The 18,620-nt window shown below is 38.6% G+C and overlaps 1 protein-coding gene across 1 annotated transcript; it reads left to right on the forward strand.

Moving 5' to 3' along the window:
* The first annotated feature begins 2,114 nt into the window (after positions 1 to 2,114).
* LOC145035957 (uncharacterized) lies at positions 2,115 to 9,098 on the forward strand. The gene is made up of 5 exons (XM_078984453.1): positions 2,115 to 2,246; positions 2,298 to 2,363; positions 2,697 to 3,123; positions 3,657 to 3,814; positions 8,964 to 9,098. The coding sequence occupies exons 1-5, from the start codon at positions 2,115 to 2,117 to the stop codon at positions 9,096 to 9,098; spliced, it is 918 nt and encodes a 305-aa protein (XP_078840579.1).
* The last annotated feature ends 9,522 nt before the right edge of the window (positions 9,099 to 18,620 follow it).

The following is an 18,620-nucleotide window of genomic DNA, read 5'->3' on the forward strand; positions in this document are numbered from 1 at the left end:
GAGTAGACCTGAGGGTTTCTGATGTTCGACTTTGACTTTGGCGCAAGTCAGACACTTGCCCACGAATGTAGCTATCTTAGCTTTCATGTTTGGCCACCAGTATTGCTTCTTGAGATCCAGGTACATCTTGTCCGAACCCAGGTGAACAGAGTATTTGGTTCTGTGTGCTTCCTCCATCACTATTTCCCTGAATCCACCGGATTTGGGAATCCAGATTCGATTCATGAAACTGTGAACTCCGTCACCTCTGTTCTCAAGTTTCTTTTCCATTCCTCTCAAGGTTTCATCTGACATGTTCTCGGGTTTGAGGGCTATTAACTGGGCTTCTCGGATTTGCATGGGTAGGTTGGAATAGATGGTCATCGTCTGGTTCTTCACTTTGTGGCCTGCACTATCCTTTCGGCTGAGGGCATCTGCTACCACATTATCCTTGTCGGGGTGGTAACGGATTTCACACTCATAATCACTGAGTAATTCTACCCATCGTCGTTGCCTCATGTTTAAGTCTTTCTGATTAAAGATGTGCTGCAGGCTCTTGTGATCAGTGAAGATCATGCACTTGGTTCCGTAGAGGTAATGTCTCCAAATCTTCAATGCAAAGACTACGGTTCCTAGTTTCAAGTCATGTGTGGTATAGTTGACCTCGTGTGCTTTCAGCTGTCTTGAGGCATAGGCAATCACCTTTCCTCTTTGCATAAGTACACAGCCTAAACCTTGGTTAGACGCATCGCAGTAGACAATGAAGTCCTCTGTCCCTTCAGGAAGAGACAGAACAGGTGCGCTGCATAAGGCTCTCTTCAACGTTTGAAATGCAGTTTCTTGTTTATCACTCCAACAAAAGGGTACACCTTTCTGTGTTAGAGTGGTTAAAGGTTTGGCGATTTTGGAAAAGTTCTGAATGAATCATCGATAGTAGCCGGCGAGACCCAAGAATTGACGAATTTCTGTGGGTGTCTTCGGTGCCGACCAATTCTCTATCGCTTTAATCTTGGAGGGATCTACATGAATGCCCTCCTTGCTTACCACGTGACCGAGGAAAGTTACCTTCCGTATCCAGAATTCACATTTGGAAAATTTCGCGTATAGCTTTTCAGATCTAAGGGTCTCCAACACTAACCTCAAGTGTTGCTTGTGGTCTTCTTCGCTTCGGGAGTAGACGAGGATGTCGTCAATGAACACGATGACGAACTTGTCTAGGTAGGGACGGCACACCTGGTTCATCAGGTCCATGAACATAGCCGGTGCATTGATTAGACCGAAGGGCATCACCACGAACTCATAGTGTCCATACCGAGTCCTAAAAGTTGTTTTGGAAACATCATTTTCTTGGACTCGTAACTGATGGTACCCTGACCGAAGGTCTATCTTTGAAAAGTAGCTGGCTCCCTGGAGTTGATCGAAGAGGTCGTCTTTGTTTTGGACCTTGATTTTGGGATGAGGAGAGAGGTTGTGAGAGTTAAATGAGAAATTGACCAAAGGCTTCAAATGGAGGCTTAAACACGTTTATATAGTGTTTAAGTTTTGGACACGGTGGAATTCTACCCGATACCGGCGTTAGACAAGACTTTTGGTTGTACCTGATTGAGTTGTTGTAACATGATATGGTAATTCCTAGAATTATTCCGATCACTAAAGTTAGGTATTAAAAAGATTTCTTATTGTGTTAAGACACTCATTAAGTCATTTTAAATATGTACCAGTTAATGACTTAATTAAACAGAAGATCGAAAATCGAATTTGGAAATGACTATTGGTTGCGTGAATTGTACTACGAAAGAGTTACAAGAAATGATACGGAAATTTCGGGTTGTTACAGAACAGGCTTGAAAGTAAGCTTTGATGATGAAGGTTCTGAGATTGTAGAGAAGGAAACAAAAGCTATTTTTTTGAAGTGTCCAAGGAAAGGCGAAATGTATCCTCTAAATTTGAACCCGATAATAAGAAAACTTGCTATCTGCTTGCTAATGAAAGCTCACTCCGATGATAGTTGACTATGGCACAGACGACTTTCGCACCTATATTTCAAGGATATCAACAAGCTCATGCTTGGTGATCATGTGCGAGGGCTTCCTCTATTGAAGTTTGATAAGGATCATTTATGTGCAACATGTGAAATGGGGAAGCAAAGTAGGAAAAGCCATCCAAATCGAGTAAACACAAAAACCATTGAACCTCTAGAACTTCTACAGATAGACCTCTGTAGACCTTCTGCAATCGAAAGTGTCGGTGGTAGTAAGTATATACTTGTGATAATTGATGATTTTTCACATTTCACTTGGGTGTTCTTTCTTAAACAGAAATCTGAGGCAACTCCTACACTCAAGAGTTTCATAAAGAAAGTTGAGCTTCAGCTGCGAAAGCTGGTTCACAATATTCATAACGATAATGGGCTAGAATTTAAAAATCAAGACTTTAAATAATTTCTGGCTGATAAAGGAGTCACACACAATTTCTATGCTCCTTACATCCCACAACAGAATGGCGTAGTTGAGAGACCAAATCGTTCTTTGTGTGAAGCTGCTCGAACAATGCTCACATTCACTTCGCTACCATTGTATTTCTGGGCTGATGCTATTGCAACTGCACGCTCTAATCAAAATAGATCCTTTCTGAACAAGAGTTTCTTTCTTACTCCATATGAAATTATTAGCAATCGCAAACCTAATGTTAGGTTTTTCCACGTATTTGGTTCCTAGTGCTTCATCTTCAATTCCGAGGAAAACCGGAACAAATTCGATGCGAAAGCTGATGAAGGTATCTTTCTAATGTATTCACTGAATTCCAAGGTATTTAGGGTCCTCAAAAAATGCTCAAAGAAGATAGAGGAGACCTACTATGTCACATTTGATGATAATTATTTGAAGAAGATTAAGCAAAGCGAAAGCCTATCAGAGGAGATCTTTCCAAAGCCATGTCCAGTAATGGTTCCTATCTCAACTCTACATAATGAGTTTATGCTTCTTTTTGATGAACCCAAAAAATCCATTTCCTTTGAACATAAAGCAACAAACAATAAAGAGGATGAATTGAAGAAAATCATCAACGATGCTGTGAAAGACATGGAAAATGAACCTCCTAGTTCAAACGAACCTCCAAGTTCAAGCACACCATTGCAGGGGGAGGGTTAGTCTTCATCTTCTACACTAAAAGTGCTTTTCGAGGGGAGCATCCATCTCCAAGCACTACCCATGAACATCCAACTGAGGGGGAGCAATCTGAACCTGAGGGCGACAAGCCATCATCATTCGAGGGGGAGAATAAAGAAGTGAATGATGATTCGTATGTGCAGTCTGAATTCGAAGAAGTAAATGCCAAACTGGATCCTTCTTATGATACAAATTATCCTCCACTAATGGAATGGACCAGAGATCACCCAAAAGCTCAAGTCATAGGTGAATCATTTGCATGTGTCATCACACCATCTCAGTTAAAAGCTAAGAAAAATGCATTATTCTCTAAGGTGGAGTTTTGTATGTTCAACTCATTCATTTCCAAGGTCAAACCCAAAATTATCAACACAGATCTTGATCACTCTGATTGTGTGTAAGTGAAGCAAGACAAACTCAATGAGTTTCAGTGAAACAAGGTCTGGAGATTAATACCAACTCCACCAGATGCATCAGTTGTTGGTTTAAAATGGGTGTTTTGCAATAAAGTGGATAAAGAAGTCAATATTATTAGGAACAAGGAGAGACAAGTGGTTAAGGGATATTATCAAGAAAAAGCTATATACTACGAAGAAACCTTTGCACCTGTTGCGAGGTTGGAATCGGTTCGTATCTTTCTAGCATATGCAGCACACAAGAATTTTGAGGTATTTCAAAAGGACGTCAAGTGTGCTTTCTTGAATGGAAAACTGGAAGAGATTGTATATGTCGAGCAACCACAGGGTTTCGTGAATGAGAAAAATCCCAATCACTGCTACATTTTGGATAAAGCTGTTTATGGTCTAAAGCAAGTGCCAAGAGCCTGGTATGAAACTCTGACTTGATTTCTTAAAATGTCAAAATTCAAACGAGGTTTGGTTGATGTAACCTCCTTTCGTAAGAAAGAGGGTGACCACCTAATGATCTTCCAAATTTATGTCGATGACATCATATTTCCTTGGGCTGAATATTACACAGGGATCAGAATGCGTTTTCATATATCAGGAGGCTTACACTAAAACCTTACTGGCGAATTTTGGCATGATGGGAGGTTCAAAAGTAAAAGTTCCAATGGAATTCGGAACAAAATTGACACCATCTCTGGATAAACCGGCTATCGATATGACTATGTATCGTCAAATGATAGGATTATTGATGTATTTAACAGCTAGTAGACCATATATTATGTTTTCCGTTTGTTGTTGTGCTAAGTTCCAGGGAAATCCATACGAACGTCACATGGTGGCAGTCAAGAACATCTTCGCATACCTAAAACGAACTTCATCTCTTAGAATATGGTATCCTACGAACTTAGGATTTCTCGTGCAAGCATTCTCTGATGCTGACCTAGGGGATGTGGTTTAGATAGAAAAAGCACAATTTGTGGATGCCAATTTCTTGATGGAAAACTAGTTAGTTGGAAATCCAAGAAGCAAACGTGTGTTTCGTTCTCAACAGCTGAGGCTGAATACATAGTTGTAGCTTCGTGCACATCCCAGGTTATTTGGATTCAAATCTAGCTTCGTGACTATGGCTTAAGTATGAAATGAATCCCACCTTATTGTGACTCCGAAAGTGCAATTCACATTTTTCACAACCCAGTGCAACACTCCATGACAAAACATATAGCACTAAGGTATCACTTCATCAAGGATCATGTGGAAGATGGCAATGTTGAGATACATTTCGTAAAATCCGCTGATCAATTGGCTAACATATTTACTAAGGCTCTTCCTGAAACAACCTTTAATAGAGTCCTTCAAGGGCTAGGAATGATGGAAACTGAATTGGTACCAAAACCACCTTCGCACTAATAAAGAAGTAGCTGCGAATTGGTGCGAATGCTCACAGTCTCTCACAAAAAAAATTTCATTCTGTTTTCTTTATTGTTGCGAATCGTTGCGAATGTTGGTAGGAGTTCGTTGTTCATTGTTCATTCGTGGTTTGGTTTCTTATATCATTTTGTACTTTTTGTATATTTTTGCTTGTCTTTATTTCACATCTTTTCTATTATTATTTCTTTTTCATAAAGTCCAAAAATCCAAAAATATTATATTTATTTCTGTTTATTTTCTTTTTATAAAAACAAAATTCAAAAATATGTTTCTTTGTATTTTATTTTCTTGTTCTTATATTTTTTGCATGTCATAAAATTCCAAAAACATCAGAAAACCATAAAACTCAAGGATCATGTCCGTGATTCATGAACTGGAGCAGGTATAATATTCTTTTCCATTGTATTAGTTAAGTGTCCGTAGAAGCATGCTGCTGCATGTTGTCCAAAGCCTCTATCGACTCTATGTGAAGCCTTAATGAATCAAATCTACCATTCGTTTCTTCCCAATCAGGCTACAAAATTCACATTGGTCATGAGCTACCTTACTCTTCTCACATTGAGTTATGAGTTATCTTCTTGGTCACACTTGTTCAGCAGAGGTACATTCGCTTTCTCTGGAACCACCTCCTAATTTCTCCATTAATTTTGTTTTCATCAGTGTAACCCTTGATATTCTCAACATTTACCACTGAGGTTTATGGTTACACAACGTCTGTGTTGATAATCTTAGTTTTGTTTCACCACGGGCCAAGTGTGTAACGCCCGGGTTTCAGAGCTAAGCATTTTTGTCAATGTAATAGTCTAGGTCAACTATTGTAACTCTTTTTGAAGTAATAAATATGAAATATTTGAGTATTATGTGAATTATGTGTGTTTATGTGTTTATTATTTAATTATAAATGTATAATTAATAAAGAATAAAAATGAGCGTCAAAATTAAAGTGTGAGATAATCCCGATATCTCTACATAAAGTTGTAGAATATGTCTCAAGGTTTCCGTACATATAAAGAATGCCGAAATCCGAGCTATAACGAAGAAGTTATGACCCGCCGAAGTTTTACGGCAAAACCGACACGGCACCGGAAGACATAAAATAGTGAATTTACGATAGAAGACTTTTTAGCCTTAGAAATATAAACAAAAGCCGTAGAATATGTTAAACTAAGAACATCGATAAAAAGAACGCCCAAATCTGACTTCGTATGAAGAAGTTACGATTTTTCGAAGTTTCGGACTAGCAGTGTACTGCCCGAAATTCAAATGTTTGATCGAGCGGTTTTTAGCCGACATGACCTAAACGAGAATTGAAGATCTCGTTAAGAGTAACGTAACGAGAAAAATATGGGCAAAAACGGATGTCGGATGAAGAAGTTATGAGGATTTAACAGACCAATCCTATCCCGACCCGTTGATAAAATAAAATTTAAAATCGAGTCAAAATTAGCCAACGAAGTCTAAATAAAAGTTGTAGAGTATGTTCCCACCTTCGCGTGGATATAAAGAACGTCAAAAACGGAGCTCGTATGCGAAAGTTACGAATTTTTGAAGTTAGGACTCGAAAATGCGAAACCTGTTGCGAAGATGATGACGTGGCCGCTTCTGAGCCGTTGCTTGCTGACCAAGGCTTCGCTCCGGATCGCGCCACGACGACTCGCATTACGCCCCGCGTACCTTCGGCCTTATCCGTCCGAGTCCGAGTGCGAGCCAGCTGTTGCGAGCTAGCAGCCACCTCCGAGCTACGCCCCGCGTAGCGCTGCTGGACGCGCCGCGTATCCAAGGCCCTCGCGCCTATAAAAGGGGGCCGAAGGTGCCCTCATTTTTCACACCATTTCTCATTCTCTCTCTAGTTTCTTTCTCTCTCTAAGGTTCCAAACCACCCCTAAGCCCTAGTTAAACCCCTAGCACCCTAAGGAAGCCCCGAGGCTCCCGGAGTCCCGAGAAAAAGGAGTTTTTCGGTTTCGAAACGCTGCTCCAATTAAGTCCCGGTTTTCGCTAAAATTCGCTGTAAGTATGCTACGCTTATGCAATTTTTAATATAGCTTTCAAATAATTATAGGAATATTATTAGGTCCTTAAAATAATTATTTGGGCTATTATTATGAGATATATCGAGTATTATTAATGCTTAATAATACTCAGACAATTAATTTGTCACGGTTATCATTAGACTAAACCCTAGTGGTATCGATACTAGGTTTTATCGAAGGAATATCATTTTGAGAGTATCGAAGCGCAGTCCGAGTGCTGAGTCACCACCTAATCAGGTGAGTGCATAGTTACTTTCAACTTACACATAGATATGAAGTATTTTATATAAATTGCGTGCTATGTGTGCATATTATCTGAATACTTGCTATCTATGCTAGATGAACGTTGTTATACATGTTTTCAATGATTTAAACTGTATATGTATTTTATATCTACGAAAATGTTGGGGTAAAACATGGGTAGATGTAATAGGTGATGTGTGATAAAATGATGAGAGGCCTCGATGTTGTTGTTGTTGATCCAGTCATCTAGCGGAGTATAGATGACGACCACAGACTCTTCTAGACAGTCCAGTGGAACACTAGCAGGCTCGCAACCTGTAGGTGTTGTGAACGATGTGTTCACCGGTGTACTCCATCCCCCACATGGTTGCCTATTAGGACATTTATTGTTGAGGAATCCCCTTAGCAGTAGTGTCCGTCCGGATGATGATCCTTAGGCTAGGTCCCTTATGATAGGTGTTTAGGGACGTAAAGTGAGGATAACGGGAACGGGTAATCGGGTTATTGTTGATTGATGAAATTAATAAACTTATTTATTGTGGGTTGAAAACCCTATGTGCTCACCAGGCTCCCAAGCGTGACCCACTCAGTTTTATGTATTACAGGTAGTGGCGCATGAGCATAGGTGTGATGTTTTGGACGAGGGATTACGGATATAGGCCTGTAGATATGAAATAATGTAGTAAGGCTTATATTGTACTGTTTATACTTTTGATCTATACGAACATGACATCCCAAGTCTTTTAATGAAATACATTTCTATGGAAATGCTTTTGATAAATCTTTATCATATTATTGTTTTGGGACAAATTCCGCAACCCTTTTATTAAAAGATAACTCTGATTTTGAAATAAAGTATAAACAAAACCGGTCTTTTCTGGCCGTGATTTTGGGGATGTCACAAAGTGAGACCCAAAATCCAACACCATAATGAATTGACGGTGAACCATTGAAAGTTCTAACTTTTCACCCACAAATTAACGAGCGCCACTTTCGTGGTTTGTACCTCAAAATCTCATTCCTTTTGTGTGATCTTTGTGAAGTGTTCTATTACCAAGTCACTTCTTCCCAAAGGATCCAGTTTTAACTATTAATTGAGATTTCAAAGTTTTATCCTGTCACTGCTATAACTATGAACCTATTCGTTCAACTGACTACACTGGTCACACGAGTACTCCATCCAAGATTCTTTCTTATATAAAGTTCATTGTATATGTTTGGAGAGTTTTTCACCCAATTAGCCAAAATAAAAGAAGCCTTTTAGTGTTTCTTATATGACATCTGATCATATTTTAACGGGAAACCACACAGACACTTCTTAGTCTTTCTTTTATTTGAAGAAAGCAATCTTTTCCTGGGATTCACTGATTTGTTTCATTATATAGACATCACACACTTTCCCTAAAATTCTTGATTTATTCCTTTATCTTTGACACTCGTGTACGAAGATCCTCATGATCTTCTAAAAGTCTTATTAGTGGTTCTATGCAATATTATTTTAGGTTCATAGTTTAACCTTCTTTTCAAAAAGACAAAGATTCGTAAGAGTTACACAACGAATATGTAACTGTGAAAGGTGGATGATGACAAGGAAAATTAAGATGATAAGAATTAAAAAGGGCGCATGAATAATTTTAAAGGAACAACTATTTTTTCGTCGTATGACGCATGAGTCTGACATCTACAGTTGTCAATTCATGCTTTTTTAGGTTAAGTTTCAGTACCCGATGCTTTCTGTCTCATTATCACTCTCAAAATCTTTTACAAAGATATCCGACAAACAAATCGCTCTCTACTGTTCATCATCTTCCTCAAACCTTCAAAAAAGGCGACTTCATCATTAGTTCAAGATCAAACTATTCATTCTTCTCTACTGGCGGTCAAACCTAATCGAAATCTTCTGATCGATATGAATCCTACAAATCTGATTCGTATCTTCTATACATGATCGAGTGTCTCAAGTATTCACCACTGGTTCATGCCCTAACCAAAATGGGGGATGTTCCAATGTCTCTTCTTTCAAGGGAATATTCTTCTGCAAGCTACATTAGTACGGATAATAAGATTGTTTTTGACATTCATGATCAGAAAACCTCCATCACCAAACCTAGATTTTGTTCCCTTCTAGGGCTTCCATAGTAAGAGGATATGATTAATCCTGAAACAATCTCTAATGCTGCTCTCCTGGAGATGTTTTATCAAATGGGATACAAGGAGTCTTTTTCTACACTCTTTAAATTCCGCAAGCCCAACCTTCCTCCCCAATGGAATGCTTTATTTACGATCTTGTTCAAAAGCTTTTCTGAAAGAATTACAGGATCCGACTGTGCAAGTAAGTTATTCACAACCCTCATCTATGGGATCTGCACAAGAATGAACATCGATTATGGAGCTGTTCTATGGGATAAGGTGTTTCAAAGCACTGTCTCCATGTCTCATCATACATAGATTTCTTGTGCAAGGTTTTGGTCTCTAATAGTTCGTAGGGCCATTATTAAGCACAACATTCCCCTAATTCAGGATGCCCTAGCCTTCACAGTTTCCACCCTTTATACAACAGGGATTATTTTTGCCGATCCATCAAAGTGCTCATTCATTGGATCTATCCATGAAGTCATGTTTCAAGATGTTCCTGCTTCAAGTAAACTCTTGGAAGGGTTCCATAAACTTTCACCTTCGGGGTTTAGGCCACTTACTCCAGAAATGCAGGCACTTCTTGATACCGCTTATAAATGAAAGAAAGGTGGAAAGGGGTCAAAAAAAGAGGTTAAGAAAGCTGAAGGTCCGTCTGGTGCCACAAAACCTTCTCCTAAAAAGTGAAACCCACCCACAACATCCTCTACGACTGTTCCAAAGAGAAGAAAACAACCGGCTCGCAAACGGAAGACTCCTACTCCCTCTGCTAGCGAAGAGTCAAATTCGGACACTAAGTCAGATGTTCGTGTTGAGACAACTCAACCCATTCGCAATGAGGAGGAAATCCTAGTTCGTAATGAAGAGGTAGAGAAAGTTCATAATCAAGAGCCTCCATTTCACAATGAAGAAGATACTACGAACCGAGAGGTACTTCAATCTGTTCATGACTCAGTTCCCTCTCCTCCTCCTTCTCCAAAATCAACCTCGATTCCCATTACTATTGCTCCTTTTCCACCCCCTGTTATCTCATCTCAACCTACTATGGTTCCCATCTCAACACCAATCTTAACCACTTCCACTACTAATCCCATCACTTCAACAATTCCTAATGCTTCGGTCAACGTATCTGATATGGGGGCTACAATTTTAGTGTTGACTACCCCTGTTTCCTCATCCCTTTCTTCTATTCGTAATGATGATCTGAAAATGATATTTGCTGAAGATAGTGATGGAGACGATCTAGGCGGATTCACTTATAGTCAATTCCATATCAGGACTGATAGTGAAGATGAAGCCTCAATTTCGATAGGGAAGCTGAAAGCTATTCATGAGAAGCTTGATCAATTGTTGCTAGCCTCCAAGGCTTCCTCTTCTGATTCATATTCAAAAGCAATGGTTGAATCATTATTTGAGAGAATAATGAAGGCCCATGAAGAAAATGCTAAAAAGATGAATGCATCATTTTTTTTTAATCTGTTGAATTCCGCAAATCCACTACTAAAAAAGTCGATAAACTAATCTCTGACACAACTACTTTCATGGAGAATTATAGAACAACCTACAACAATAATACTACTTCTGCGAATGAAGCCCTTCAGCACTTGGGGGTAATGTTCAAGACTAAAAAGCTCAATCTTGAGAAGATTCGCACTGAGCTATAGCAAGACCATGCATCATTCCAAACATCCCTTACTTTGCTAATAAGAAAGCTTCAAGATGATTTAGCGATGGAAAATAAAGTCATGGATGCCCTGGCCAAAAAGACAGAGAAGGTCAAAGTCTTGGATCAAAAGCTTCAAAAATCTGAAAACCGGGTCAAGGATCTGATATTTGAGTGGGTAGTTGTACGAAGCTGCATTACAGACGTCACTGGTCTACTCTCAGATATCATTGAGACCAGGGACTCAATGATCTCCATAACAATTCACAAACATCTTGCAGAGAGGTTGAACCTAGTTTTTGCAATGTTATATCATCTACAGTGTGTTTCTCCTCAGTCATCTGATCAGAAACAAGGGGGAGAAGGTGCATCTAAGGAAGAACATCTGAAAGTCCTTGCCAAGCCCATCATCAAGAACGAACCTAAGGGCAAGGAAAAGTTGATTGAAGAAGAGCCTATCATTGATAACGATGAAGAAGAAGACCATGATAAAGATGAGCTTAAAAGGCGGAAGGATCGCGATGCTAAACTTAATGAAACTCAACGAATCGTCAAAGAGGCTGAAGAGAAGGAAAGAGCAGAAAGGGAAGCTCATACCACTCTCAAGAGCAGAATGCTATTATTTTCGAAGTGGACCTTGAACAAAATTCAGCATGATGCCGTGGAGCTACCCAACCAATATTGGTAAGATCCTGTTATCACTTTTGATCATCAAAATACATAGGATTCGCAACTTGATCTTCCAATCACACCAAAAGCATTCTTGTTCCATGCTTTTGTGAAGGTTGTGAATGCACCTTTCACAAACAACAATGCTGATCAACTGCTGTTCTATTTTTTACTTAAAGCACATGAAGCCCCAGTTTGAAACCTGGAGTGCGCATAAAATCGTTATTGTGAAGGTCACTGGGCCAATCGAGACTGACGCTTCCCGAATGAAAAGTTCAAGGTTGTGAGAGGATCAGCTTGTCAAGCCTATGAGTTCACCCTTGTAGATTTGCCATGTTTGAATCCTAATGAATGGATCGTTCTATACAACTTGCTGCTGCAAGATAAAGATAAGTATGAGCCTATGCTGTCTCATCTCCAACTCATGATCAAGTCATAGATTCAAGAGGTTGGTTCGATGGATGTGGATATTGCCACAGTTTTGAAGGAGAAGCCAACTGATGTTCCCAAGGAAGTTCCGAAAGACTTAGAAAAGTTAAAGCCATGGAAGATATACAAGGAAGGATGGTTCATGGTGTATCAGTCCAGAGAACGAACGGGGGCTGACTTTTGCAAGTCATACTTTTATCTTGAAGACAAACATCTCTAAAACACAGCCAATCTGGAATTTATATTGGACCTGATCACCAAGTTTAAGGCCAACCACAAGGACGATGTCAAGTGCTTTTCGGATATGATTTTGTGGTAAATCCAAGTTCGCAAGATGCTGTTGAGCTTCATTCAAAAAATCTACGAAGTGCAGAAGCGGAATACTGGATGATGGCCTACGACTCAATTGACGCAAAGGGGGGAGATTCTTGAGTATTTATGTGCTACGTCATTAGGCCTTATTATTAGTCATTTTTGTAAACGCTTTGGGCTTGTCCAACCATAGTTATTATTAGGGTTAGAGTATAAATGGTTCATGCATGCATCTTATTTTAGTAACTCTTAATTGATACTTTGGTAACCTAGCATGACCTCTACAGTAGCAATTCTTAATAGAGTTCTTTTGAGGTTGTGCCGTTTAATCATTCGACACCTGTTGATACATCTCGTGTTCTTGTTTTCATATTGTGCTTATACTATACTTGTTAGAGTCTAATTGATCAAAGAGGATTTTATTCCTAACACAAACAAAAAGGTGGTGAATTCAAAGAAATCAAAGATCAATTATTCAAAGAAGTGAAGAGTTCCAAAGAGCTCCATTGTGGTATCTAAATTTGTAATTTTTTTCTAAATTATGTATGCTTGGATAGCTTAAACAAAAATACCTTGAGGTTATGAAAGATTTCTGAGGATTGATCAAGAGGGTTGCAAAAATGAGTGTTGTATAAACTAATGGGTGCAGGTTCATAAGGATTGTAAGTATTTATGGTAGAGAAGTTGTTAGGATTTTAGACATAAATATGGACATTGAGGTCTTGATATAATGGCTGAGTTCAAAATGGTTTGACTTATGTGATGTTCGTGATGATAGTTTGACCTAAAATTAATTAGCCTTGTTTGAGGGCAAGCAAATGATAAGTGTGGGGTATTTGATATTGCCATATTTATACATATTTTTAGGCAATATTTTAATGCATTTTGATTAATATTTTGGTTATTTGCAAAGATATATGGTACTTATGAGATTGAATTATATTTTGCTTACTTAAGGAACAATCTTGAAGATAAAGGAACAAAAGTGACAAGAACTGAAACTTTGGAGGGTTGGAGCTTAAAAAGAGAAGATTCTAGCTAAAAAGTCAATCTCACTACATGAGGAATCACTTTTGATGACGTGAGCCTCAAGATTCTAGAAGATTGAAATTCAGAAGGTCAGAGTCTGTGTTCGATACGGATGACAATCAAGATCACTACGTAAGATGCCATATCTCATGACATGAGAAGCATAATTACCAAAACTATATATAATCCTTAGCATTTGTGAATTGGAAGGAATTAGAGGTTTAGAGAGAGATTTCTAGCGGAAATTTAATCAGAGAAACCAAGTTAAAAGCATTCAAGTAAGGAGAGTTGATTGAAGACCGAGAGATTGAAGAACATAATCGTTACTTTCATTTGGTACACTTTGATCATGTCCTTATTTATTGGATTTGAGTTTGCAATTTCAGCCATGACTAGCTGAATTTAGTTGCTTCTGTTTAGCTAGATGAAACTTTAATTCTGTGGATTAGTTTAATTAATTATGGATTTTAATAGTTGGCTAAGTGCTTGTGTTTGATTATTATTACCTAGCATGTTAATATTTGATACTTTAATTGCTTGAATTCATGTTCTGTGTAGCTTAGTGACCATTAAATTACATGAACTTGACACCTAGTGATATAGTGACCGTTGAATTGTTAGAGCTAGGATCGACCAAATCTTAGATAAGTAATTGAAGTAATTAAATTTAGCTGTGCTGGAGAACATAAATTATGACCATAATTGTGTTTGTTAAATAAATTTTACATAGCCCCATCCATAATCAATAACTAATTATGTGTTTGCTTGTGTATGACCATACATAGTTTTACATGAATTAGTGAAACATTAGTCAATTTGGACGTAAATTACAAATTTCCCTGGCGATCACATGGAACGATCCAATATTCCATGGACCCAATTTCCCTTTCTTCCTGAAATGTATCATACCCTTCTAGGGTGAGAACTTCAGTAGAACCATATCGCCAACCTGAAATTCTAACTCTGATCGATGCCTGTCATCATAACTCTTTTGCCGACTCTAAGCTGTATATAGTCTTTGTGTGATCTTCTGAATAAGCTCTATAGTCAGAAGGACTACTTCAATCCTTCCCTTGACTCTGTGACCAACCTCCCCCAATGAAAATGGGGTACGGCATCTTCGACCATATAGGAGCTCAAAAGGCAGGGGACCAATGCTGGAGTGATAACTGTTTTTGTTGGAAAACTCCATAAGAGGTAGGTAGGAATCCCAACTCCCACCAAAATATATAACACAAGCCTGCATAATATCCTCAAGTATCTAGATGGTCCACTCACTCTAGTCGTTGATCTGCAGGTGGCAAATAATGCTGAAATGTAGCCTCGTACCCAACTCCTCATGGAAGTTCTACCAAAATCGAGAAGCGAACCAAACATCTCGGTCTGATACAATGGAGACTGGAACCCCATGATGAGTAACAATCTCTCGAACATACACATCAACAAACGGTTCGGCCAAGGAGCTCTCCCGAATGGCCAAAAAGTGGGTACTCTGTGTCAATCGATCCACAATGACCCATAAAGCTTCAAATCCCTTGAAAGTCTTCGGTAACTTGGTGATAAAATCCATGGAGATCTATTCCCACTTCTGTATGGGAACCTCCAAAGGCTGCAGCTTGCCATGAAGCCTCTAATGCTCAGCCCCGACGATCGTACAGGTCAAGCATCTCTCAACGTAACACGATATCTCCCTCTTCATATATGACCACTAGTAACTTAGTCTCAAATCTGGTACATCTTGTTGGATCCAGAGTATATCAAAAAGCAAGACTGATGAGCCTCCTCCAAAACCATCTGCATAATCCCACCAAAAAGTAGAACCCAAACCCGACCACACCGGTTCAATAGTCCCCAACTATCGATGACAAACCTGTCGATCTCGGCCTTGATCCTTTCCTGTTTCTGGTTCTCCTTCCTGACTCCTTCTGCCTATGTCCCTATGATTAAATCCAAAAGTGGAGAATCAATGGATATCCTCATACACATATCCGAAACTAAAGATCTAACTACTTGCGTCTCAAGGCATCCACTACCACATTCGCTTTACCCAGATGGTAAAGGATCTCGCAGTCATAATCCTTGACCACGTCCAACCACCTATGTTGCCTCATGTTCAGGTTCGATTTGTCCATAAGATATTGTAAATTCTTGTGATCCACATAAATGTTGGATATAGTGTCTAAGTCCATAACTTTATTTGGTATGAACTTGACCCAACCTGGCATGGTCCATTTGGGTTGCATGGCATTGCAATACTTGGATAGACTAAATGAGAGAATAAGGTACTTATGATTATTAATATATTATAAGTTCTAATATATTAATAATAGTATTATTTAATTAGTATTTGATCAAGTATTAATCTAGTATTAATTTGGTGATCAAAGTGAAACTAATTAAATATGTAAGGGTTGATTATGACAATCATAAATTCTTTTATGGTGGATTAATGATCCATGGTTTATGGGTTATGGATGTAACCATTTGGAGCTCCATGGATAGTCCATGGGAGTTACAAACCCATGGGTCATGAGAAATGAAGAGTCGTGATAATTATGGGTCTTCTTAATGAAACCCTAATTGTGACACCACTATAAAAGGAACCCTTTGTCTAGTAAAATCGGACCTAAGAGGTTACTAGAGAGGGCATAACCGATTTTGAGTGCTACAAGTATTCTCTCAAGTTATTCCAAGTTTTGTGGTGTTGTGTGAAGCATTTGAGGCACAACATTTGGGGTGCTAGGCTCATAAAGTCTTGAAGGAATCCAAGCAACAACAAGGTATGTATTTCTACTAGTTTTATGTTTTATGTAATCCCCATGCCATGCTAGTTAGGAAATAACCTTGAAAAAGAAATTTGCATGTATATAGAGAAAACATAGATTCAAGGTTATTAGGGTTGCATGTACACTTAGGAAGTGTTAGAATGCTCAAAACCCATCAGTGGTATCAAAGCCTAGGATAGTTTTCTGTATACTTGATGCAAAACTGCTTGAAAAACGAAAATTCTGCATTCTGACGACTGTACTCGCCGAGTCCATGAGGAGGACTCGTCGAGTCCATGAGCAAATTCATCCTACTCGTCAAGTAGGATAATGCACTCGCCGAGTAGGATCGAGCTGGGCAGATTTTTCGAGTTTTTGTTGCTGAAAATGGATTAGAATCATTATCCCAATCTGTTTTGGACTTGTAAAATATGTTTTTCAAAATGATAATGATTATGTTAATCCATTTTACATGACTTTTAACAATTTCAAAGTATTATATATGTTTATATGATTTCTTGAAATTGCTTGACATGAATTTGTGTTCTTATGAGTTTTAGAAGATCATAGGAATTATGTGTAACCACCATGTGTGTTTAATTCTTGATCTTAATTGTATTGATGGTGTCCATAACTTGTCCTCAAGTTATGGATAACCAAAGGTCACTTCTTTAATTTGTGTTTAAAGAACTAGAGAGGTTTCATAAAATGAAGAGTCTTCATTTTTATGAACCAATAAAACTCATAAGTTACAAAATTGAAGAGACTTGGAATAGTTTCAATTCTTGCCCTCAAGTTTTGGATTTTGAAAAGTCTTACACTTTAATTCCAAATTATACCTTAGATTTTTAAAAAGGTTTAAAAATCAACCCTTATACTATTATTATAATTTTATTATATAGATATGTATAAGAATATGTCGTTCTTACCGTCAGTAGGCCTCATTCACGAAACCGGTCTATAAGGGGGGTATAAGGTTGTTGCCTATAAAATGGTGACTTAATGGGTGTCCACTCTCACCCACAGCTTCCTTGATTGGTGGAGGGTCGTTATCCGAACGGGTAGGGTCTCATTAAAAGTATAATGAATTATAAAGTAACTATACATTATAAATTCCCAATCTTAGTTACTTTAGGAAAATGTGAAATTGGTGCTAGCCCATAAAATTACACTTTGTACCTTATCAAGTCGTTAGTGGAGCGTGCGTGGTTAACCGGCACAATAACATGGACTAGTAAGAGTGGCAAAGGGTAACTTGACTTTATTATAGATCGATGGAGCGTGTGTGGTTAACCGGCACATCGATTAGGTAATATTGTTAAGGGTACCAAGTCAATTTGTATGGTTATTCACACCTTGTTTGTGATCCTCGGCATCCCAGTCACAAACTTGAGAGGGCACATTCGAGATTCAAACATGCCATTGAAAAGTTCAATGTATCTCAAAAGATCTAGGAGTTTCAAAAACCAATAAAACCTAATAATAAAATATTTCGTTCTTATGGTGGAAATTGGTAAATCGTCATTTACCTACCTTCAAATATTTTATAGTGTGGATTACGGCATCCCTCTTCCACCTATAAATAGTTTGTTGGATCCTAGCCTTAATATCTCATTTGGGTGACTTATTAAGGACTTTTAATCTAATGAAACTTATCTTCCTTCTATTCCAGATGTCTTCCAATAATGCTGCTGGCTCAAACCCTTCAGGCTCCTTTTCCCTAATGAACTTGTGTGGTAAGGTCATCTTTGATGGATCCAACTTCAATGAGTGGATCAGAAACATCAGGATGATTACCCGCTATGAGGACAAAGAATATGTCCTTGATAGGGAGCTTAAGGTTGTTAATGAAGCCACTGCTACTCCAGAAGAGCTTGCGGAGTTCATTGGACATGAAAAGGATGCCACCAAGGTGTCCTGCATCATGATGGCCACAATGACTCCGGAACTCCAAAAATCTTATGAAGATTTCTACCCCTACGAGATGCACCTAGATCTGATGGAAAGGTACCATCAGAGCGCACGTCAAGAGAGGTATGAAATCATTTCCTCCATGATAACCGCAAGGATGAAGGATGGTGAACCCATCACCGGTCACTTGCAGAAGATGCAGAGGTTCGTTGACCGGTTGCTAAAGCTCAATGTTGACTTCCCTGAGGAATTGGCGATTGACATCATTCTCCATTCCTTACCTTCAAGTTATGATCAGTTTCGTATGACTTATCATATGAATAAGGAGGAAGTCACACTTAGCAAACTTCAAGGACTCTTAAGGACAGCTGAAAATGGCCTTAAGGGTCAAGCGGTTGTTACTTCTACTCCTTTAACAACCCATGTTCTTGCAATTGGGCAAGGGAAGAGTAAGA

Source organism: Lactuca saligna, chromosome 3 (genome assembly GCF_052625555.1).
Source record: "Lactuca saligna cultivar CGN05327 chromosome 3, ASM5262555v1, whole genome shotgun sequence".
Classification (NCBI taxonomy): Eukaryota; Viridiplantae; Streptophyta; class Magnoliopsida; order Asterales; family Asteraceae; genus Lactuca; species Lactuca saligna.